Here is a 25,729-nt window from a genome sequence, read left to right as displayed (position 1 = left end):
TCAGAAACGGAGAAGACACTTTCCAGCATTTACAGTATTCCCATTTTCTACTCCATTCCACTAGTTACCTTAAAATGTACATTTCCATTTGTGTTCCTACTAACTACTGATGGGGGCATAGTGTTGGAAGGAGAATATAAACTCTTGTTAAAAAAGAAGGAGCTCTTTCTGTTGTCACAGCATGGCTGGAAACCAGCTGATGTCAGGTTAAGAGTGAAACCTGGAGCAAACTAAATAATCACAGAAATAAAATCAGCGTGCATCACCTAAGGGGGGTATCTGATTTTTCAGTTTTCATTAAAAGTAAGTCTGTCTGTGATAATTGGTTGGACATCCATAGCTGTCGAACCTACTGAAGATTTCAAACCTATTGAAAATCAAGGATTGGCACGAGACATCAGAATTGTCAAAGTAAATGCAATGCAGCTTTTGAAACAATTATTTGCCAGCGATAGCAGCTACGATTGGAATGCCTGCCAAATGGCAGTAGTGAAAGCAAAATACATTTGAGATAAATATGTACTTAATTTTACTCTGTTACACGTTCCACCAAAAGGCAGCTACGGCTTTTAATAATATTGTTTGTTTTACAAAGCTGTATAAAAGATTGCAAAACAACATGTCTCATGCTGCTAAAAAAAAAAAAAAAAAAAAAAAAAGCATGTTTCTGAGCTTGCTAGGAGAAAGAGAAGCCTTAATTAAAAGGTCAAATTTCCAAATATCCTTTGCAATTACTGGCCACAGCAGGTCGTGCGCATCTTTGAAAAGTCTATTATCTTAGGTACCTTAAAATGTATTTAGGAGCTTAATATGATATAAAAATATTGTTTTGTTTGCAGGTGTAGTCTTCATATAGTTACATCTGTATCAAATCCATAAATCCAAGAAGCTTATTTCACACACCACCGGCTTTCCAGAGCATTTTTTGACAACAGTATATACCATCATTTTTTTTTGCTAATTTCTTTGTATGTGTAGTTTATCGAAACCCTATTATTCTCTGCTTTTCTAACTAAGGCAATATATCATCAACGGGCTGCGTTTTCTAGTATAAGACGACATATTTTGTCCACCAGCGACTTCCAACCAAGCTTTCCGTTATCAGATCCCTCCCTGTGGCCAGAACTGCTAAATGAGTATCTGGTACACCAGCTGGGTTAGGGCAACCATCTGCTCTGCTACTTTAAGCTTTTTCATCTGGAAGAAAGACAAGGAACTGCAAAAAAAAAAAAAAAAAAAAAAAAAAAAGGCAGAATCCTTCCATGGACATCTTACTGCCCTGAGTAAAATGACTTTCATAACAAAGGGTCCCATAAAATTGGCCGATAGCGTTAGGTCTGAACAGGTGAGAAATGGATCTGCCTCAAAGGGCTTAACCTCCAGAAACAATAAAAAGAATTTAAAAACCTAGCTGAATTTGAGAATGTTGGCTCCTGAAACATAATGACCATCGTTCTTCCTCTCAGTCTGCTTTTAAGAATTTCAGTAGCAAGAGGCCCGTGATCTGATGTCACAGATAAGCAGCGAGGAGATAACTGTGCTGCCACCTCTTGTCAGCGCACCCCCGCTCAGCAGTATTCATTAGCACTGATTGCGCCTGCCCAGGGTGAGTCTCTGGCTGGCCACTCGCCACACCGAAGGTCTGAGAGCACTAGGACAGGCTGCTCCACATGAAGGGATTTCGCTGGTGCCGCCTTGAGAGGTCTGAAACAATACGCTCCCTTTTGCAACCAGTAAGGGCGACTGAAACGACAGGGAGCTGAGGCAGGTTTTGAGGGAGGGATTTTGAACAGTTACATGAAGCAGCTGGGTACAACACACAAACAAAAAATAACTGATGCCACTGAACAACTTAGAGAAAAATATACTGGATACCTGATGCTGCCACATCTGCAATAGGCCTCTTTGTGACATTAGCCATGAATCCAACAATGGAGAAGATGACAAAGCCAGCAAACATGCTCGTGCATGAGTTTATGCAGCACACTATGATGGAGTCCCTGAAATAAAGGTAAGGCGCTGTAAGCAGTAGGTAAAGCAATGCTACTGGTCATCAGTATATTACCCTTTTTCCCTGTGGAAAGATCTGCTGATTTAGGATTTCACAGTTCGGGTTCCATTTCGTGCTGTACGTGTTATACCGTCTCTCCCATTAGTGTAAACGCAGTTATACCTCTCATTCCTGGTTAGATACAACATTTAATATTCAGATCTGAGACTACGCTTTATTTTAACGATACAGGACACGGAAAGCCAGAATCCAGCTCCAGCCGGGATGGGAAAGTGCCACTGTAATATGCGCGGTCATCTGCTTACCTGTAAACATTATTGTGGAAAGGGTTGTAACTTCCAAGGGCAATCAGTGAACCAAGACCCAAACCGTAGGAGAAGAAAATCTGTGTGGCAGCATCCAGCCAAACCTGATTGCAGGAAATAATTTTTTTAAAAATCTGTTTCTGCACTTGAGGAGCAGGTCATATGTCTGAAAGGTGAACAGTTAGCAGTGAAACTTTTGTTTACAAGGATTGAATATTTACCTCAGAGTCTGAAAGCTTACTGAAGTTGGGAGTTATATAGAATAAAATGCCTTCCTTTGCTCCAGGCAGTGTTACACCACGGAAGAACAAGATAAGCAGCATAACATAGGGATAAGTAGCAGAGAAATATACCACCTGATGTGAAGAAACAAGACATTGTAAGTGTGGAAGGAAGAATGATCGGTGCTTGTTAACACTTCAGAAAACGTTTGCTCCCTAAAAACACTAGCAGCAACTGAGGCTGACTTTTAAAATTGAAGCATTTATCAAAAGCTTGGTGAGGAAAGCGGAGTGCCTGCTACAGAACTCCCTAAACACCATGTCCACAGGGAGGTGGCTGTGGCTGACTTCCCTGAAGCTAGAATTTGCTGGGCTAGGAGATTTTTGCGTGAGGGGTTGATGCTTTTCTTTTTTTTTGTATTCAACAAGGGGAGCTCCCTAAAACAGAAGGTTCTCGTACTCCTATCCTGCTTGTAGAACAACATCTGTGAGATTGTTACCCTGCTCTGACAGATGCGTTTGTATTTTTAACACTCTCTCCTCAGACTCCAAAGACACAGCCCTTTTTGCCACCTTCTCTGCGTGGAGAAATGAAATGTTTTGATCTGAGCTCAACTAGGCCACGTTCAACATGTAGCTTGAGGTGGGTCACAGTCACAACTGTCTTGTCGAAAGTTAGCAATTCATTCTTTCAGTGTGAAAACATCCTAGTCCTCTACACCAGGCCTGAGATCTTATAAGCCAAGCCTTCAGTTGCCACCAGGCCTCGTGACCGTGGCTTTTCATTCCCTAAGATTTCCTCCTGCCATTTTGCGGGGGGGCGGAGAGAGAGGTATATGCCGATGTCAGATGCTGTTGCCTTTTCATTCCTGGAGGAAGGTCTGTCAATAATGTAATTTCCTTTAATTCATTAGTAAATTCTATTTTGCACTCAGAAACCAGCCAGCCTGCAGGAAGCACAGCACGCAAGTGCGCCCGTGGTAAGAGCCACCTGTGTCTCTCCTTTAGCGTGGGGCAGCAGGGAGTGACTCTTCTCTGCAATACAGCTTCAGCGCTTGCGTATCTAAGTCCAGCAAGGGCTGAGCAAAAAATGCATGCTTCTCACCGAAGCCAGAACGCTGCATCCTCACTCTATTGCTACCCAAAATAGCTAAAATATTCATCCCAGTAACAAGCAGACATATCTTTAGGCGATTTTATACCTGGTAAAGCCAACAAGTCTATAAGTGAACACACCATCCAAGACTGGTCAGAGCTAGCTACAGAGGAGCCGGCTCTTTCAAAAACACCGTGCCATATCAATTCAAGAAAGATAGAAATGAAATACTTCACAGAGCTATTCCAGAAAAACTATCCCCAGTGCCTCTTACCTCAAGAATTTTCAGAATATTTCAATAAAATGGGCATTTTTATTTGAAATGTATTTACAGTACTTTTTAATCTTACCTTTCCGGTCCAGCCTACCCCCTTCCAGATACAAAAATACACCAGAATCCAGGCAATTGCTAGAGTAATTGCTAGCGGCCATCGGATTTGCCCTGGTTTTTCCAGTCCATCAGTCATTTGGTGCATGTTGCGTCTAGAATAAGCCAACAGAATGGTGTATTTGACAACTAATTCAGAAGACAGTATGTGAATGACAACAAGCACAGGAACTATATAGAGAAAAATTATCAGCTTACTCCCAGAATTCGACTACGGCACTTGTCATGTTGGTGGTGTTTGCTAAGGTATAATTGGAGAAGCAGCGGTCGGTGTTCCATGGGTTCTCACAGTGTTTCCAAGGAAGAGTCTATTCAAGAAAGAGAGCGAGAAAAACCTAAACAGTCAAACACTTTTAAAGTAAGCATTTACCTCAGGTATCTCTCTCCTTACTAGAAATGACAGTTGAGTGGAGAACTAATATACTTTGAGTTCTGCGGTGCACTGATCTCCCTGGGGTGCATGCCTGCCACATAAGTTATTTACCTCCGTATCAACTGTGTGAATCATATGTGAAAATATTTCTTCCTTTCTTCAATATATCAGCCCAAACGCCCTGGAGTCTGATACACCTCTCAGCATGTGAGGGCACATTGAGTGCGCTACAAGAAACAAGGGCAGCAGAAAGGACCTCCTAGAGGTCCTGTTACATCTTGTTGCGCTAGAGGTAATAAAGGTGCAACGATTATTGGAAATCAGAGATTTCCAATTTCCCCTCAGGTCAGAGGACAATTAGAAAAATGTAAACTTTCTGTTTTCTACACGCGTCCATTGCATTATCTTTCAGAAGTTCTGAGAAGCACAACCTGTTTCCACACGATATCCATTAGAATGAATCTCATTTAGATACAGCTTAGATATTCTTCTGACAGCCAGTCTTGGAAAATCCTCTCACAGAATATGTTGTATCAGGGTACTTTGTGTTTTAAATACAAGGATAAGAGGCTTCGAGGGAATTAGAAGTTAATATTCATCTAATATGGGCCAGTGCACCACTTCCAGACTATGACTGACTTTTCACATCAATAACAAATCTGAGGATAATAAAAAAAGAAATTATCATGTCACTCCCAGACAGTAATTAATGCAACTTTGGTCAAGGGACAATTCTTTAAAGCCGAGAACAAGCAAGCATGAATAAAATTTGTAGAAGAGACAACAATTGAACAATAATGCATTAATTACTGAGACTTATGTAAGAATGCTTCCTCAGATGGCCCAAACCCATAAATCAGACAAGACCTACTCAGCTGATGAATCATCCTTGAGGGGAAAAAAAAGGCAGCTAAAAATAAGGCTAAAAGGAAGGAAAACAGTGAAAGTAACAACAATGAATGGAAGTTCAGAGCTAATCAAATCAAACCTTCCATTCCATGGGGATTTCTTTAATAAAACCCTCCACTATTAAAACACATTGCAATGATACTATTCCCAAAGAATTAGCGTTTGTGTGGCTGCTATTGAAGAAAAAAAAAAAAAAGTCAGTTATGCAGTAGAATTTTTCTGAGGGGAATGACTGGCCTGTGGGCTCAACGGCAAAGGGGCACTCCTGCTCCCGTTGGCATTGCCGGGACAAGGAGCGCGACGCCTGAGCGTGACTTGCAGCCGCCTGGCAGGTAAGCGGAGGAGCAAGCAGCCATGCTGGCCATTAAAGCGCAGAGACCGGTAAGACGTGAAACTAAAAGAGTACAGATGAAAGAGCTGGGGCTCTGAAGATTAAGATGAGGAAATTTAAGCAAATCGTTAAGAAAGAGAAGCCTGTGGCACCAAAACGACCTCTTATTACGTTTCTCCACTGACATTCTTGGAACAGAATATTTTCCTCACAGTTTTCTGTTCTACATTTCTTGTGGAGAAAAAAAAAGGGGTGGGGGATTTTTATAAAATAGTTTTCCTTTAGTGAGAAACGGCTTCTCCTACTGATTTCTATGCATTTTGTGTTCACCTTACACCTTTACAGTGAGACAGATCAATCAGCTATCTACATATCACTTTGCTTTACATTCCACAAACAATTCCAACGTGCCCCACCGCCCCCCCCCAACACACATACTTACAGTGGTAAAGGAATTATACAGGTAGTATATGGCCCATGAAATAATCACAATGTAGTAAATATTTAGCCAAAAGGAAAGGACTGCAGCAGCTAGTCCCACACCTGTAAAGAAAACAAAAAGATAGAGAAGAAGGTAACTTTTAGTAATGCCTGTCAGTTGAAAAGCTGCAGTTCAGAAGGACAAATACAACATATGGGGCAGACACCATTTACCAAATTTTGTAGAAGCCGAGTTAAAATTTTAGATGTACCATTATAAAAAGACCATTAATTAGGGTGATAGTTTGGTCATCCATAAACTTAATCTTAGTGTCCAGTTCTCTGTGTGTTGGAGTAAGCAGTCACATCTGCTGCTGCTGAGATTTTACAGGCATTTTTTACTTCTTGGCCAAAGAGCTAAATCGGCTCATTCTCTGAAACAGCAGCCCCACAGAAACTTCTGGCAGATGCATGCAAATTGAGGATGAGTTATAAGACCTGCTAGCCATTTAGTACACTGATCACAGTGCTTGATGCTTAGTATTACGTCAAACTAAAGAAACGTCAGGCGTTCCACAATGCGAATGCCTTGTCTTCTACTCCCCATGGAGACTTCAGGGGTATTTTAAAATATTCAGGCTGGTGACAGTGCCACATGGCACTAAACAGAAGGAAGTGCTGAAAATAATCAGTGTAATGCAAAGCAAGGTCTACACTTTGCATTGTGCCCCCTACCAACAGCAGTAACTCCAGCAAAATTAAAATACTTAACCTGTGAGAAACATTTTCATCTCTTTGGGTTTTCCCAATGCAAAATTTCCTATAACTCTAAACAAACTTGTAGCTCACCCTATGCTAATTGTCAGTCCTACTGTGTGAAATAATTTATAACTCAACGTGTAACTTGCTCCTCTCCTGGTCTTTGTATGTTCCTAACAAAAAATAGAGGTTTTTAAAGTTCAAAAATAAGTTTATTGAGATTCTAATGCCTAACTCTTGCTGGTTTTAATGGGGAATGAATAATACCCCAGCATGTTTCAAAACTGTCAGTTACAACCTTGTGGAAAAATACGAAAGCATAAAGAAACATCCCTACCCTGTCACTTTGTGCAACTTCTGCATCTTGGAAACAAATGGAAAATAATCCAAATTTCTACTGTACCTTTGAACATTGGAGCAAGCTTCCACACTCCAAGGCCTCCTATAGATGTATACTGACCAAGGGAACACTCCAAAAGAAACAGTGGCACTCCAGCAAAAATTAAAGTAAGGAAATAAGGAATCAGAAATGCACCTAAGAAGAAATAAGAAGTCTGTTACAGTGGGGAAAAACACTACTGAGTTTCCACTGTTTCCATCGCTATTATATATAAAAAGAAACCCCCACATTTTTGCTGTTAAGTGTAACTTTTCAATAAAGTTAGTGGAAAGCACATGTACACTTATGAACCAGTATCTCAAGAGGTGAAAATAAAGGGAAAAATATACCTCCTCATCATTTAAATATTTTCTGTTTAAGTAAAAAGCTAAAATCCAAAAGACTCTGTATTTTTTTGCCTTCATCTATCACAGGAGTACGCAGATAGCATACAGGTTTTGACCAGAACTGGCTGCTTTCCAGCTGAAGTTAGCCTTTTATGGTACACTCAGAGTCAGTATTACAAGCTGTATGCAATACTCTCAGAAACTCAATTCAAAAGAGAGGGCTCTGAAGGGTTGGATGGCAACGTGCTCTAATGCCTTACGGCCGTTCAAGAGCACCAGCCAACCAGAAGTTAGAATAAACTCCGGAGCAAACCTCAAAGCAGAGCACCGCACTCCAAAATGGCTCCAGCCTTCCTGGACAAGTGTAAAGCAAAAAACAAAACAAAACCAAAACCCAAACCTCGCTACAAACCGAACCCCAAAACCACCTATACAGATGAAAAAGCTATTAAAACCAAGTTCTGTTTTACTGATAATTTTTATGGTGAATTATAACATACAAATATATCAGAGGTTGTAAGAACGAAACAGCAAACATACCTCCACCGTTCTTGCCACAAAGGTATGGAAATCGCCACACATTCCCTAAGCCAATGGCATAACCTACACAGGACATAAGAAAGTCAAATTTTCCTTTCCAAGTATCTCGGTCTGGAAGATCCGTCTTCTTCTTCTGCACTTTGACTACCAAGGTCTTAGGCTTGTCATTGGTGATTGAAGCATCAACTTCGGTGGAGATCTGTCCGTCTGCCACTTTCGTCCCGTTCGTCGCCATGTCTCTGGGTTTGGCGGGAGAGGCTCTGGCAGCAGCCGGACGCGAGATTTCAGCACCAGTCCACGTGGACAGCAGCTTTGCGGCTGGCGGGGCCGGAGCGGGGCTGCGGCGGGGCCGGCGGGGCCGCCAGCGCCGGGGGGCGGCCACCCGCTCCCCTCCCCCTGCCCGCTTCCCGACCCACCTGCGGAACACAACAACACAACACTCAGACGTTCTCCAGCGGCACTCAAAACCGCCCAGTTGACCGGAGACCTCGCTGCCGAAAGAGCTTTGCGACGCGGGTGTCTCCTCCAAGAACAAGGCCCTTCCTTTCGGATTTTTTTCTTAGTGACTCAGTAGGAAGCAGGGCAGAACTAACAGGGTCCCCCCAGAACAATCTCCAAGCCACAGTTACTCATTTTTTCCCTCCTATAGACCTCTTATGAGTCTACAGAAACAAAATAATTCTAAAATGCAGCACTGCACCGTACACCGCCTACAGCCCAGATTTTATATGTATATATATAAAAGATGAAACAGTAGTGAGATTTCTATTTAACAGCCCAGTAAATAACATATATAACAGCCCAGAATTTGGGCAATGAAACTATTCCATTTAATCATTCTGCATTTAAAAAACTAAAGGGGAACTCCCATGATTGTAAAGTTCCTTTATTTACAAGAAGTTGTGGCTGTCAAGAAATAGCACTTGCCACTTTTAATAGTGAATTTAACAAGTACCTGCAAACTTCCACAGCTCCACTTCAGCTGGAAAAAACAGTGAGCTAGTGTCTACTGTATGTCCACTGTATGCCCATTAATGATTGATTTACTGTTTAGTTCTTCTTACTAACTTCTTTTACTGTATGCCTGTCACCAGACCTCAAATCAGAGACTGTGGCGAATGAAACACTTGCCACAGTGTGAAGCTACCTCATATGGCAACGTTGGCAACATTGGCCACGAGGTCATGCAAAGATCAACAATCATTTACACTTTTGTGTAAAGGAAGATTGAGATCATTAGCCATTCACTTCTAATTGTAAATTATGTTCAAAGAAACATAAAACCCATGAAAAGCACTGTTTATAGCAGCGTCTTTACTTCAGCTTCTCATTTCAGATCACTGCATGATTATGATGCTTATTATAAGGCCTCATCCAACAATTAAAAAAATATATATATTTTTTTTTTTCAGTCTGGAAGCTGAAGTTTTCGTTTGGAAGCTGAAGAAGAATCAACTGTAGGTATGCTGGGGTGTGGAGAGAAACACAGATCATGATTGTAACCTTCCTCTCTTTTCAACTTCAAAATGGGACTCAAAAAAGGAGACTCCATCTATGTACTTTCATGTCCTCACGAGTCTTTCTGTGTATCTCCCCTTCACAAAACCGGACTTAGTTTACCATATTTCAATGCAAGCCTGTCCAATTTTGCATACCAATAAATGTCATTTCTGGCTGTAGCCCGAAGCTTGAGCAGTTCAGGTACTGCATTTCCTTGTGCAGGAGGAAATTCAGACCGTTGTGTCGGCAAAACGGGGCTCCTGTTCTGAGGCTGGATTGAGATCGCGTTGAAAGTTTGCCCTCCCCAGCTGCAGGGTGGGAACTCCGTGGTGCAGAGCGCGCCAAGAGTGCACCAACAAATGTGCAGTTCGCCAGCACCACCTACTGATGGAGATCCAGAACTGAAAGGGTGTCTTTTAGCCAACGCAGGCTGTACTAAACTAAGGATCACCAGGGCGTTCTAGCACTTTTACAACAGGTCCTGTGCTAGATTAGATTTTATTTGTGGTGGTTGTTGCCATTTACATTTGGGTTGTGCTTTATCATCAGCAGGAGCTTCCAAGTAGTGGAAGAGGCTGAGTGTGTTGAGGATGAGTGGAAAAAGAAACCCGAAACAACATAAAAAAAACCCCAAATAAACCCACACTACATATATATATATATATATATATTTATATGTATGTATATCTCTTGCTTGGCTCATAATGAGAGATAAACTCATGCCCACAGCTGGCACTCCAGGAAAGGATCTGTGCTGAATCTCAGAAGTGAAGAATTGAGCCAACAGGAACAGCAATATCTACAACCAGGCTCTGCAGGTGAGTGCTGGGCATAGAGCCTGCCCTGGCTGTGCCAGCCCTATCAGATTCTGGAGAGTTTTGGGTGTGCATTAAAGCCTGTCTTGAATAAAGTTAGTCATTTAGTCCAGTGTAAGAATCCACAGCAAAGAAAAACCGGAGGGTTAGTTAGAAAATCTTCAAAAATAAAGCAAAGAACCTGGGATTTTGTGACTCCTCTGGGAGGAAGCTGCCCAGACCTGTTTCAATACTGAATGTAAGGCTGAAACTTCACAAGACACCCCAGCCAGTGGGCATGTGTGTATGTTGAGGGCAAGGGGGGTTTGGCAGCCAGGCTGGTGCTTTTAGTATTAAAAGAGATTGAAAGGCGTAGTTCAAACAATCACACATGGAGACATGCTTAAATTTATCATACAGTATAACCTTTGGCGAACACCCTATTGCACACACTACAAGTATTCAGCAACCTCGGGCAGTGGCAAGCCCACAGGCTCAGCAGAGTTTCAGAGGATGGAGGTCAGGACTGACCAGTTTGCATCTGTCCTGCCCTACCGCTGCTGATGTCAGTATTCCATTTGGAGACCATGCTGGCTGGAGATTTTACTGGCAGCGGTGTCTGTGCATGGACATTTGTGCATATCTGGTGATACAACAAATCAGCATCAGACAATGAAGAAACAGTTGCATTCCATAGGCTTGAAAGTAGGGTTTTTTCCATGACATGAAAAATAGTTTTCCCCAAGCCTACGAAATAATAATAATAAATTACCACAATAGAAGTAGCTTCTAACCTCCAATCCACGCTCTTTATATACAGTGGCACTTCAAAACCTATGACTTACATACAACATCCCAGGAGAACTGGCAATACAGCAGTAAAGATACTTGGTACATGCTCTCTAATCTGATTAGGCTATATCCCACAGCACTGGGATTTAAATTTAAAATTGGTCTGACATGGAATAGGACAGAAAGACACTTATGTAAGCTCTGTGCGTTGGCTTGGGCAAAATGAAATACAAATTGCAGTTGTCAGCCAGCAGAGCAGGTACGACACTCGCTATGCAATGTTATGCTTTGTGAGAAGAAGATGGAGAGATCTTTTAAATAAGTCGGTCTTTGCTCCCCCGGTTCCTTCATGCCAACACCGAGTGTGCTAGGAAGGGCACAGCAGCTTCCCACCACATTCCTCAGTGCACAATAGAGCTTCCTTGACTTCAGTTACTAGGGTTGCTCAGCCAAGAGAAGAAAGCTCTCTAAAGCAGGGGTTTGGATACCATCTGGTTGTCCCGCATCACCACCACATTAGAGAAGAATGACCTAAGAGAGCCAAGCACACATAGCAGCCAAGGTAATAAGCACAACCAGGGAAACTGGAACAAAGAGAGTGCCACTTAATTAATAAAAGCATTTTTTCTCTCTCCTGGTCTGCATAAAAGTGGATTTGAAGAGTTTTGTACTGGCTGCATAAAATGAAAGTGAACAGCAATATTACTATCATCTTTCACAAGTGATATCAAAAGGCAATAAAGAACACTTCAGAAGCACGCACAGTCAGCAGGAAACCCCAGTTCCTTTAAATGATGAACCTCTGCTACATTCAGAGTTCATTACTCCCTCCCCTCCAATCCATTGTGTTCCTCCCTCCCCAGAGTGCAGCAGCTCCAAGGGCTCCGCACAGGCAAGACTATGGCAGCTCCATTCAAGAAATGCTGTTATATAAAATGCTTCATAAAATGTTGAAGGTATTACTCCCCTAACCTGAGTGGGACTCCAATTGACCCCATTGAGGCCGTGGGTTATTTGTGCTTACAATTCTATTTGTATTGGGCGCTCAAGTCAAGAGAAAGCCATGCATATGCTAAGTTTCATAGCAAACTATATATCCCATGTCAGCAGCATCCTGGAGTGTATAAAATGGCATTGAAACATAGAAAGTGTAAAAAGAGGACTGCTGAGCTCATTGGACTTCCATTATGAGAGCTTTGGTTTATTATGGTTTTATAGGAGAGATATTGTTTGGAAGCAGTAAGCAAAACACTGTGCACGTAGATAGTGCACACATGAAGGTCTACCACACATACATGGCAGAACCCCGCATGCCTCAAGGAATGCTGCTACTAACTTTTCAAACTGGTACTTCAGATCTCTTGTGAAAAATCTGGCCCAGTTACGTGAACTTCCACAACATGTTCATTTGTATTCAATACTTTGTGCAATGTTCACTGGCCCAACCAGCAACCATGCCACCTTTGGTTTCTTAATGGGAGGAGAATTTTTCTTTACGTACAATTACTAAATCGCATATTGAAACAGATCATCTAAACAAAAAAAACCCCACAAACAACAAACAAAGAAAGAAAATGTCTCACAAGGTGACAAAACAGACTAATTTCTTTTCTTTTGGTTCACCTCTTCTGAACTTCCTCATAGCCTCTGCTGTTCAGGGAAAGCCATCACAAATTTCAGAAGTGTTTCACAGTGCTCATCCCCCTATTTCTTTTCTTAAGACGGGTACGTGGAATACAGCGTTACTGTGACAAAATCAGTCCTTAGTTGCATCTGCACCAACATCTGATTCCCCAGCTGAGTGCTCCAGAGAGCTCTGGCAAACAACGATGAGCAAACGGAAACTGAAGCCAACTTGATCATTTTTAGATTTGAAATAACAGCAGCAGCAAGAATGATCAGAGGCAAGACATATGGGCAGGAAAAGCACCTCTATTCCAGAAGACAAACTATAGGCAATTTTATTTTCACCACAAGAAGGTGCAAAATCAAAATACCACTGCCCATATTTTCACTTCAATTCTATCTAAATGAATTACAAAGGGTTTTGGTTTTGTGCAAGTACCTATTTGTGGAAAAGCTTGGTAGCAACAGGGCCTTGTCTGAAAAACACTGTTAGATTTTAGTTTAATTTAATGGCATAAGCTTTTCTGTAATTGTTTTCTTGCATTTAGTTTGCATAAACTAAATAGTGGCTCTAATATTTTTACTGACTAATAAAACATCACATGACTTCACCCAAATTCCCATGTTTAGTCAGTGAAGCACATTAGGTGTTCCAAAGATAATTTGGCAACAAATGAAGGACCTTAGCTGGATCTTAATACTTCTGAAGTTGGCCAAAACCAGAGCTGTCTGCAGTATCTAAATTAGATTGGTCACTTTTCCATAGCAGCTTGTTATTTTCAAGTTAAAAGCTTCCTTTTTCCCTATACAAGTCTATATTTTAACTTTAATATAATCTTCCCTCTGATTAAAAAAAAAAATAAATAAAAAATCAGATCTACAGGAGTAAGAGTGTCACAGATCTAAGCATCTGTCTGATTAAATTTGAACAGCCAGCTACATCTCTTCCACTATTGACAACAGCAGCACTTGCAGAAGGAAATCTAAATTACACATCCTCTGAGCATCTGGTTTTATGAGCCATACATACGACATTCTATGCCTCTTTCTACTCTTTCTTTTTAACTATTTATACACCATATATTTACCTTGCTGAGGTGTTTCAGAAATCTGTGCGTGCTTAAATAGGAAATGGTAATCCATAAAAGCTGCCACACGTGCAGGTAGTGTAAACTGATGTGTCATTGTCAGCTGAGAGAAGGTGAGCTGCATGCTGGAAAAGCTTTAGAAGATATATAAAAGCGTAAAAGATGCATTAAAAACCGACATGCTGCACTACAAAGATCTTTCTTTATGAACGGTACTGTGTTCTGGTTGGGGAGAAAAAACCATGAACATTCGGTTGAACAGAGAATTATGAAACAAGCTTCAGTGAGGTGTAATTCTGGTGTATTTCAGAGGCATACAACCATGTCCTGTACACCGACGGTCCTCCTCCACCCCCACAGGCACCTCTGCTTTGAAAAAATTACCCAAAAAGTGCTGCTTGGATGGGAGATTTTTTTAATTACAGTAACACAACTAAAAATAGATATTGTCACATCACTTATTTGATATTCTAGTGGTACTTAAGATATTGGCCAGTCCTGCCCCTTGTTACTAGATTGACTAGTTACATCAATCTCTCGCACCTCAGACTAGAACACGTGTCTGGAAGGCATCAGCCTGGGGGAAAGGGGATGGAAGTGGTAGGAGCTTCATTCCCTTGCCCATTGTAAGCATTTACAGACAGATTTCACCTATACTGAAGAAACACACTGACATCTAGCCCTTCAGGCTCTAAGACATGACATGAAAACTCAACTGCTTGCTTCCAGTTCTAGCTGCCCTTAAAGGAACAAATTATCTCTGTCGCTCCCCAGTAGAGCCTGCATGTGAAAGAAAGAAATAGAATAGGTTCCTAAAAATATTCTGTCTTACCTCTCCTTAAGGTGTGCCGGCATTTCTATAGCACTTATCTGTCTCTCATGGGATGCACGAGTTGCCACAAGAACCCAAAGCGGTGATAAGGATAGCATCTCTAACTATGGCTTGAAGCCAGTCACACCACCATCGAGAAGGAAAACCAGCAACTTTTCAGTTTTCCAGTCTTCACGTGCAAGAAAACTCAGTACTTCAGAAACAAAGATGAAAAACAGAAGCCAGACATCACCAGAACTGCTCAACATTTCTGTGGTAGATCCCTTCTGAGATACCTGTGTAATTTTAAGCCCAAACCACAATCATTTACTCCCTAAGTGCAGCTTCAGTTCAGTAACAAGACTTATGTTCATCTCCTGTAGTGCACAGAGTTCCCCTAGGGTGAAATTCACTCTTGATGTAAAAGATATGAAGGTCTAACCTGCTCTAACTCTTTCTAGAGCTTGTCTCTCATAAAGTATTGCATTCAGGACATACTATGGTGAGACCTTTCAACAGAAATATTTATCACTTAACCCTCCCTAAAAATGTTTCGCATTTCTTTTTAAAGAACTTACTAGCAAAGATATACCTTTATAATTATAAGGGACTGTGTAATTATTCAGAAAAATACACAATAAAATACAAAAAAGAGAAACAAGCAAGAAACGCAAGATAGAAAATCATGAAAAGCGCTGGCCATATAGCCTGTAGTAAGGTTATTTTTGAAAGGCAATGAATTTTGTCCTTGTTAACATAAGAGTAAAGACAAACCAAAACATACTTGCACCACAAGTGCAAAATTATCCTGACAACCTTGGGAGTCTGCTTGCAGCTTGCTTCAAAAATTGCAATATTTTCTTGTAAGCCTATAATGATCTTCCCATCTGGACCACGTATCATTTTTATTTAAAACAGACAATTGATCACAGAGGGAGATGCAAGGAAAGAGGAACTTTTTCCACTCATCATGGAATTATATCAAAACTGAATAACTGATCATAAGTCTCTTACAAGGCTTTTATACTGACTAACATCACTTCCCAATCAATCCTGGTGATTTTAACAAGGCTGTGGGTAGTTATACATTATTTGAGTATGTTATTGCTCACCCCAAATTAGCACAATCTGCCCCTACTAGTCTGTATTTGCACATCAAAAATTTCTCGGCCAAACTCTGAACAAGTTTCATAGCCATTTACAACAGAACAAAATGGCCCTTGCGATGTGGGGGACCTACTTGTTTAGACACTTTGGTGATTCCTACCTTATTGAATAGAGCGTTTTCATATTGTTATGAATATATGCATCTTATGAATATATGAACATAGCATTTCATATAGCTGTTTCCATTGCTGCATTTCTTTGCAATAAAGCATTTGTCACAATTTCTATTATTAGCTTCTAGACTGACTACTGCAATAAAGCGTAATAATTACCACTGCAACCACACCCCCACTTCTAGCTTCACCACAGTTAGATATTCAGTAGGATTTGCTCTAGAAAACCTGTCCAGCTAAGGACAGCATTCCCATACTTATTTGGACTCTTGTCTACTGATTGTGCTCCCATCCATCTAAAGTTTTATCCAGCGGGGTAATAATCTAAGTTACTGCTGTATAAAAATGGTTTTGCCCATTGTTCTTCACATTAGTATAAAAATGGTTTTGCCCATTGTCACTCACATTAGTTGGGTATCACTCTTTAGCCCTAATTGGTATTAATAAGCCATCTGTGTTGTGCAAACCCAAAGGCCCTTCCTCAGAGCCCACACTGGTTTTCAGCGGAGAAAATGCAACTGCTAGGGAACATGGAGAGCTTCAAAAAAGGTCACGACTGGAGACAGTCAGCATCCTGGTTGATGTTAAGACAGGTTCCAGTATCCCCTTGCTGATACCCAGTAAACAACCCAACATACCTCTTTATCAGGGAGCATAGCGATAGGACAAGGGGTAATGGTTTTAAACTGAAAAAGGGGAGATTTAGATGAGATCTCAGGCAGAAATTCTTTGCTGTGAGGGTGGTGAGGCCCTGCCCCAGGTTGCCCAGAGAAGCTGTGGCTGCCCCATCCCCGGACGTGTTCGTGGCCAGGTTGGATGGGGCTTGGAGCAACCTGGTCTGGTGGGAGGTGTCCCTGCTCTGGATGATCTTTAAGGTCCCTTCTAACCTGAACCATTCTATAATTCTATACCAGGTGCCTCTTGGCCACAAAAGCAAGCCAAGGACAATTTTAGTGGAGCAGTGTGTTTACTGTCGTGCTCTGAACTGCAGAAATCAAATACAGTTCTGACTGACAGGTAGTGCCAATCATGCGATTTGCTCCTCTTATGTAGCCCTTTCTCCCATCCACCCCTTTCCCCTTTGCCTGGGAGGAGATGAGGGTAATGAAGGAGGGTGATGAGATGTGCCTGCCCATCTACCTTTTCCCTACTGCCCCATGGTTTGCACCCTTATCTGGGATTTGCAGTACAGTTGCCCTGATAGTTTCTGCCTTGTCCAGAGCAGTTCCACTGAGAGGCTGTAGGCAGGAGTTGGGCAGCTCTGACCCCCTGCTGAAAGGCATCGAACTTCTGCTGGCTCAAGGGGTTGCACAAAGACGAGGCCTTGGAGACACACCAATGCAGGAAGCCAGGACGGAAAAAGGGAGCAGCAAGTACAATAGAAAGGCAAAGTAATTTGCCCAAGCAGTAGGCTGGGGCAGAATTTAGAGCAGAGTTTCTTTGAGTCCCAGTGCAATCCCCAGACCACCAATAGTAAGAGGCTATTAGATAAGTGTAACAATATTTTTATTTCTAGCATGTACAAATGATTAGGTATGAAAGACCGTTTGCTGTATGAAGGCAAATAAAGGCACATAAAGGCTCCAGCAAAGATCACAGCCACCTTCTATGCCAAAAAGAAACCCCAAACAAACAAAAAAGAAAAACCACACACACAGAGTATAAATAACTGGAGGTAGCGTTTCCTATTTAATTTTTACCAATGTGGAATGGGTAAGTCACATGTTATTTCTCTTCCCAAAGAAGAGGATACTCTGATATGCAATAGCCACATTTACTGGCAAGTAGTCACGTCTAGGTAGTCTGGAGATGGAGAAGGTGGTCCTGCAGTGTTGTTCGAAGGGTGTCATTGTCCAAGTTGGACTGGAGCATGGCAGCATCCCTCTTAGAGAGACTAGAGAGCGGCTTGAACTGCTCCTTTCAAGAGGACTAGGGGTCTGCAGTCTGCACAGGCTGGCGGAGACAGGAGGGAAGACCTAACAGTATGAAACTGGTCTACCAGCCCCTTAGCTCAAGCCAAATCTGCCCTGGCCAGTCCTGGGGCAGCCATCACATTGGGCTTACTTACAGTAACCAGGACCAGACTGGCCTGCCCCAGGACAAGCCTGTGAAAACCGAAGCACTGCCTCGCTGGGGACATGGCAGGTCCTGATGGAAGACCTACATATTTCCTTTGGTGAAAACATGACATAAGAGACTCTGCCTTCCTTCAGTATGTGCTGATTGAATCTCCTGGGATTTGGCTTTGTTTGAGGTCTGTAAGCATCTTCCATCTGTCACTGTGTACCTTTTTTTTTTTTTCCCCAAGCGTTACCATTTTGGGCAAGAGTGGTGAAAAAGATGTTGCTCCACACGTCAGAATACATCAGAAAGAACATTATTCCAGTCTGAAGTTTCTTATATTTAATATGGCCACTGAATATTGTTGATCAACCTGTGAATGACTCCTGTTTTGTACCAACACTCGCAATGTTGCACGGCTCCAAGAAGCCCTCTGTTGAAGGGGGAGCTGCAGCAGAGGCAACACTACCTATTGCATCCCGTATGTCCTGACCAAGCTTTCGAAGCCAAATCCACTGAGTCTGATCCAAACACCCAGAATTTCATTAAGCGCACGGTGTTCCTCGACCTGTAATTTCCCATGTAATTCCCAGTACCCAATCAGGCCAAATTTAGACCAGATACTGTCTTTAAATAGATTATTTAATCTGAAAAGACTGTTATTAACTCTTAGCGGTTGAAAAGGCATATCTTCACCACTGAGGGGAAGGGGGAGAGAGAGAGAGGGGGAAAAAAAAAAATTAAGCTTAAACAGTGTTTGCAATTCTTTTTGTTAGCGTTAAAAAAACCAAACAACCATAAGTTTCAATTTCATGCTTCACTACGAAGCCGAAAGGACTAGAAAAATAATTTCAGTAACATGATAAAGAAGACATAAAGTCACAAAATTTCAAGAGCTATGGATTAATAAAAACCAAGAGTTTGGGCAACAAAAACAGTGCATTTTTGTGATGAATGTTTCCCTTAGTTTAATGTACTCCTCCTGCCACCTCCAGTTTCTAAACTTGGAGATATTTGGGTTTGTCTTAAATCTGAAAACACTGCCTAAAAGTGCCACGGCCAACTTATTCTTCACAGGATAACATCTTGGCATATCTGAGGTCAGATTTTCTCTGTGTGACTGGGCAAGTCACTTTGGGTGACATGCAGTGGGGGACGTTGTCCAAAGCGGAGAGACCCACCCAACAGATGGGATCCACAAAGCTCTGTGCATCAGATTCAGGGATAGAAATACATTTTGACAAACAGAGAGATAATGGTCCACATTTTTAGAGGCTGGGTATGCCACCTTCATGAAAGTCGAGCTTCCTTCAATTTGTATCACTTTATCGCAATTCATTTCTTTTCCCCCCCAACAACTCCCACAAAACCCCTTATCCAATTCTAGCAGCCACAGATACGACAGGCCTGAACTTCCCCAAGCCCGGTGGAGGAGGCAGCCATGGCAGATGCTCCGTTTCTTAGTTTACAAGCCTATCGACTGACAATAGCAGCTGCCAACGCTGCTAATTCCAAACAATTCTAATTTTGGTGCTGCCTCTACATTTTACATCATGGCTTATTTTAAGTAGCCCTATTTTCTGAATAAGAAAAGACTTCACATTTGTGATTTCTACATGCAGTTGCCATATACTGCAAACCAACCAAACAAAAAAAGAGCACAGGCACACGCACATGTTCACACAGTTAAGCCTCCTTCAGCAGAGACTAGAAGAAACAGACCCTTTTGGAGGGGGTGCAGGAGAGAAAGAGAAGCCCTGAATCTGACTTACCCTTTTCAGACACAGCTCCAAGCTAAAGCCGCATTTTCTTTCTGTTCTGTTTTCTTTGATCCTCAAACTTCAATCCAAACCTTTAAGTTTAAATGGGATTTTGTTCTGAACTTAGAGCAGTTTAAATGGAAACAAGAAATTCTCCCTTCTCCACCCCTGCCAAATCATGAATTTGAAGCTGCAATATTAAGGTGCCTAGCAAATCTATAAAACTTTCTGGCTTGAAGTGATAAGGACAAACAATCAGGAAGCTCACTCTGAAGGTAGGAGATAAATAGAACAATTTGCTTTCATTTCACTTAGGAAAAGAAAAGAAAAAAAAAGCTCAAGAAAAATTTTTGAATTTTGCAAGTGGTCCATACACAAAACCCAGTCATTGTTGGTTTTAACTGATGGCTCAATTACCATACAATACCAACAAGGCAAGGTTTCACTCCTGTTCTGAATGACTTTTAGGTTCCATTGAAAGTCTGTCTTTCAGTGGGTCAGATTCTGCTCTAAAATGTTGGCATCTGAACAAAATACAAGTGTATTCTGTGTATTTTGCAGCTTTGTATCCAAGCCCTAGTTCCCTTAACGACAATTCAGCAGCATCTCGGACTCAACTTTCTGTAACTACATATCCTTTAAGGGATGCAAATCTTCTTTTACATAGACTCATGGTAGCAAGTCTTCTACACATGACAATGGAGCTCATGTTTGTACTTGCCAAGGTACCAAACCTGAGGCTCTGGGTGCAGGCCCTAGTCATATACATTTCTTTTAGCATAATCTTATCTAGACTACACCAAAATGTAGTACAAAGGTTTCCAGCATGGAGGGCACATGCATTGTAAAGCAATCACTATAATTTGGGTTTTACCTGTTCCTAGCTTTCTAGCTACTAAGCAGCTTCAAAGCTTTGCTCAAAAGAAACAGATTGAACAATCTCCTTAGGCATCTGCTGTATACCCACTAATATCTCGTCTTGTTTGGGACTATTAAGAACAGCTAGCTCTCACACTAAGTCATTCATTTTGAATACGACACAAACTATCCACCTTATTTACTGCACTATAGACTAAAAGTTTTCTGCTTCAGGAAGGAATCGATTTATTGGTTGCGGGGTTTTTTGGTTTTGAGGTTTTTTGGTTGGTTGGTGGTCGTGGTTTTGGTGGGGTTTTTTGGGTTTGGTTTTTTTTTGGTGTGTGTTCTTTTCTTTTTTTAAACACACATTTATTTACAACAAACTTACCAGAAGACATCCATGTACCAACACTGACATTACTCATAACTGAAAGCCAATGGATAGGGTCATGAAGCCAGATAACACCAAATGTTGGTTTCTGTCATGAATCAAAGCCTGCTACTTTTATCAAAAAAAAAAAGGTAAGACACCATCTGGTGAACATCAACATATCAAGGAGAATACGAGACAATTTGGAACCAATGGCTAATGCTACAATCTAAAAACCACAGTCAATATTTGGGACCATTTTCCCCTCAAAGTCTATGCCCCAGAACTAGTGCCTTCTAGTTCCAGAGGACCTCTGTCAGTGATGCTGATGCCACACTGGTCCAGTAGTTAATTGATCAGGAGTCCAGACAAAAAGCAGGAGAAGTAGAAAACCTGCAAGTCCCAGACAAAGTATGCCATCTGGGTAAGTTAAGTGCCAGGTTTCTTGTTGACAAGGGCCAGGCAAATAGGCTGGTTTTGGAAACAGCAGAGCTGCTTGAGAAACCTTGTTAGTAATATGTCAGGCCTTGTCAAAAAGAAAGTGTTAAATCTTCAGTTTCAACCGACTGACCGTTTATTTTCAAAGACGACAGCTGTTTCATTCAACAGCAGAAATTTAATTACTTTATTTCAGCCACTACAAGACACAATTTCCCTTGATCTCAAGGGGCATATTTTTCAGTACGAAGTCCAAGCCAGAGTCTTAGAAGGCAAACACCTTTCTTAAGGAGCAAAGGAGAGAGTTCTCTCCTGCCCTGCCCCCCCATTTATTTGAACAGTAAGCCACCTGAGCAAATATATTATACATGGGAGATATGATTTTTCCCTGGAGAAGATTAGGTTAAGCTTGCCCTTTTCTAAAGGTTCATCAGGAAGAAGTTTAAGAAAGAAAAATGTGTTTTCATATCAGGTAAGAGTGCACGTGTGGCTTACCTCGTTCTCAAAATGGATGAGCCTGCACCAATCTGCGAGACTCACAGCTTTATTTCCACCTACCTGACCTGAACAATAGCACAGCAAAAAACATTTTCCCAGATCCACACTTGGGGATTTGAACATTCATACTGATACCACTTTAATCACATTTGACTGTCTAGAAAAAAAAATCCCAGTTATACGTATTTAAATATATCGGACAAAACCTTATTTGCTGCAGCAAATAATTTGTATGGGGTTTCCTCCCCCCCAACACCCCCCCCCCCAGGAAACTGCTTTTTCTCCCCCTCAGACTTTTACAGCCTTGCAATTGCAAGGTTTCTGGCACTTGCCAAGGGTGAAGGAATCTAATTTGCTAATTCAATCATTTGCAAACTAATGACTGTAAGCACATATAACAATGACATTAAAATATCTGGAACACAAGCTATGTTGATGAATACATTCTCAGAGTAAATAAAAGCACCTTTTAACTGAGGCCCTTAAGGCCTGTGCTTATGTCTGGTTCAAGAATTTTGTCTCTTCCTGGACAATAGCTGTATTATCAATGAAATTAACAGTAATCAAAACACAGCTCTAACCCCCTCTCCTAGTTGGACTGCTCCAAGAACTCCAGCTGGAGCCTAACTTTTGGGTTAAGGCAGCAATCCCTCAAGCCCCTCCTTTCAACAGGAGGGGTAATAAGCCATCCACTTCTCAATTAGAGGAGTCTGCTTCAGATTCGCCCAAGAAACCACGTTTTTTAGTGTTTCTATTTAAAATGACTCAAGCCCCCCCAAATTCCAACTCGGCACATATGTGGATGAGACATGTGCGTAAGGGAAATAAACAAACCCCCCCCCCCAATGTGACCACGCAGCACCAGTCCTATAGCATTCAATTGTGTTTTAACATTGCTTCGGGTCAGATCTATAATTGATGTTTTTAAGCCTGCAGCCCTCCAAAATCAGCAAGAATTCAGTTTCAGGCATGATCCTTAAGCACATCTGGAAATCCCACTCTTAACCACCTGTAAAATATGCCTGTCACCAGGCTCTGCTCTGAGCTGGCAGGCAGCATCTTCACTGGACAAAGCCATGCGCATATACGCTACCGAGCGCCTTTCTGGCATTCAAGTGTTAACAAATGACCCCTATTTTCAGTGTGTCCAAATTAGATTATTGTGCCAGAATTTCTCAAGTGGAGATCTGAGAAGAGTGTCCTCAGGCAATCACAGATGCAATAATACTCTCTCTTAATTTATTTGAGAAAACAGCCTGAAAATTGGGACAGTCATATTTGCTTGCCAATCAGGAAATTCTGTATTCTCAGCTGCTTATGGATAATAGATGAGCAATGTTATTCATCAGCAGGCATCCAGTGTCCCAATGTTATATGGGCTGGATTAGTATCCATTCCTCTGCTGCCACACCATACTACATGTTCTACTCCACGCTCTTCCCTTCAAAGATTTCACTTAATCCTCCCACAGGGGATCCTGAGGATCAATGCATTCTACTCCAATTAGTATCTTAGTACTGTCCAGACAACCTTTCAAAGCAGGAGCAGATTTCTAGGTAAACACGTGGAACAGATCTTAGAAAACATGTATTTTCACACTGGAACAAATTGGAGAAATATTGATCTTGCACAATGCCTAAGAGTTCTCCCACCCGCAATAATTCCTTCCTGTTAGAATGTACATGTAACAGATTTTAAACATTAGAAAACAATGTAGGATCATTTGTCTATATTACAGCAGTTATAAACCAAGACTTAGAAAGGTGAAATGGTGACAACCATCTAACAAGAACTGATGAACCCGGAATTGGAACCTAGTCCTCTTCACGAAGAGTGTATCTCGCTCTGCACCACAAGGATTTCCACACCTTTCAAAATACACATTCTCTGAAAGTAGAGGACCAGATGGCTGAGTGGCTGTAAGCATTTCAAAGTGCAGCCTCTTTCCATACAGTGGTCAGTATGGCAATCTATGATGGATAAAGTTCAAGTTTTCAACGGTCACTAATTTTGTTGACTATGAACTTAAAAAGAACAGCTTACCTAACACCTGTCCTTTGCCTCTCTCAAAACCAGAGTGCAATTCACAGTATCCAAAAGGTTTGTCTCACCAATTTCCCTATATTTGGATGAGTCTCTTAGCAGTAACTGGGTATCCAGATTCTTGGGGAGCTTTCAGCATCTTAAGTCTGACTGTCTCCAACCTAAACAACTTCCCCCTTCACCTGTGGTGTCTCATTGCAAGAGGGACAGGATAATAGTAAGCCAAAACTCAAACCACTATGTAGTAAAAGCTTTGCATAGAATAAACCTAGAAGAATCCTGCCAAAGTCAGCTATCCCCAGCTCCAGAACAGGTTCCAAATGAAAAGCAAAAAGACCCTTCATTTATGATCAACTGTTACAATCATTATTTCTGCTTTTCTAGCATTTCTTTTACATAGCTAACTGAAAGTAGTTCAGAGTAGACTGAAGTCCAAATGGTACCACTTCAGACCACTCCACTGTAGTTAAGTACAGACAAGGCAAATTCAGAGCACTAGTGGTAAAGACTCCGTGTATCACATAACAAATCATCACAAGCTACAGAAAGTGTTTATGTACAGTAAGCAATGCAGTCCAGCACCAAGACAGTTAAAATGGCTCTGAAAGAGCTAGCTCAGCTACTGCACGCAGCCCAGTTGAATAAGCTCCTCCACTTACCCACTGTAGCATCTCTAGTACCCAAGCTAATTTGCTGAGTTAGGTTTATTTGCTTGACTCTGTTGGCACTGGTAATTTCAACACTATTTGCATCACTGCAGTATGTGTCTTCTGTTGCCCTCAATTAATATTTGTCAGTTTATCACCACAGTGTCACAGTTTAGCATACATTAGCAACACAACTGAGTGATACACAGCTGAAAAACAACACGCAGAGCACTGTATTAATACACTGATCCAAAGGAAAAGTAAGCTTCCCAACCTGAGTTCACGGACTAGGTAAAGACCAACCACTTGCCCTTTGCTGGGTGAGATCTGATGTCGCTCCTTATGACACTATTCTGCCTGTTCACAGACCTCCCAACTATCTGCTTATTTCATCACTTTCGCATTTCCATTTTGACTCTCTCCTGCCCTGCTGAGAAGGGACTGCCCCAGGAGTGAGGGAGAAGGGGGGGGAAAGGAGGAGTTGAAAACAAAGTGAAAAAAAACTCATCTAGTCTCACAAGCTTATTATATACTGTGCTTTTTATCTAAAACCTCTTAAGTCCATCTTGTGCTCTTTCGCCTGCCTTAAGTATCTGAAATTTCTCTGAATGACTTTTTTTCCTAAGAGAAGTCTGCCTTTCCAAGCAGTATTCAGATAAAGAAAAAGAAATATGAAGAATATTTTTCTTCTGCCTTCTGGCCCTTACGCCATGAAGAAACAGCATATTATTGGTTGCAAGCCTACGACATGATTACTGAACCAGCTCCTAGAGAACCAAAGATTACAGTGACCACCACAAAGCATCATTGATACCAACTACCAAGATACAATGTTTGGGGGATTAAAAACCACCAAACCTAAAAATCCCAGCCTATTCTTAATCACTAAGCAGACCTGCATGCTATTTGTTGCAGTGTTTAGTTCCTGGTTTGGTTTTGTCTGTACTACATAAACCTGACAAGTATTCAACACAATTTCTCCCACTTTAGCTCATAGATCTTCTTTAGGCCAGTCATTGCAAAATTCCTCATTCCTGCATTACGTCTGACCCTTTGGTTGAAAAGCGTTGCCAAGACCTATAGG

At 41.5% G+C, this 25,729-nt stretch overlaps 1 protein-coding gene across 1 annotated transcript in view; it reads right to left on the bottom strand.

Moving 5' to 3' along the window:
* Window positions 1-25,729, bottom strand: part of SLC6A1 (solute carrier family 6 member 1) — a 61,605-nt gene that overhangs the window by 11,447 nt on the left and 24,429 nt on the right. The window contains exons 2-9 of the mRNA XM_074602544.1: window positions 8,080-8,495; window positions 7,217-7,348; window positions 6,077-6,177; window positions 4,220-4,329; window positions 3,984-4,116; window positions 2,538-2,672; window positions 2,317-2,420; window positions 1,876-2,000 (exon numbers count right to left, since the gene is read on the bottom strand). Coding sequence (XP_074458645.1) covers window positions 1,876-2,000; window positions 2,317-2,420; window positions 2,538-2,672; window positions 3,984-4,116; window positions 4,220-4,329; window positions 6,077-6,177; window positions 7,217-7,348; window positions 8,080-8,314 — 1,075 coding nt within the window. The 5' untranslated portion in view covers window positions 8,315-8,495. The remainder of the gene's footprint in view (window positions 1-1,875; window positions 2,001-2,316; window positions 2,421-2,537; window positions 2,673-3,983; window positions 4,117-4,219; window positions 4,330-6,076; window positions 6,178-7,216; window positions 7,349-8,079; window positions 8,496-25,729) is intronic.

This window comes from Larus michahellis, chromosome 10 (assembly GCF_964199755.1).
Source record: "Larus michahellis chromosome 10, bLarMic1.1, whole genome shotgun sequence".
Classification (NCBI taxonomy): domain Eukaryota; kingdom Metazoa; phylum Chordata; class Aves; order Charadriiformes; family Laridae; genus Larus; species Larus michahellis.
Note: the sequence above shows the minus strand (reverse complement) of the source record. Positions and strands in the feature narration are given on the sequence as shown.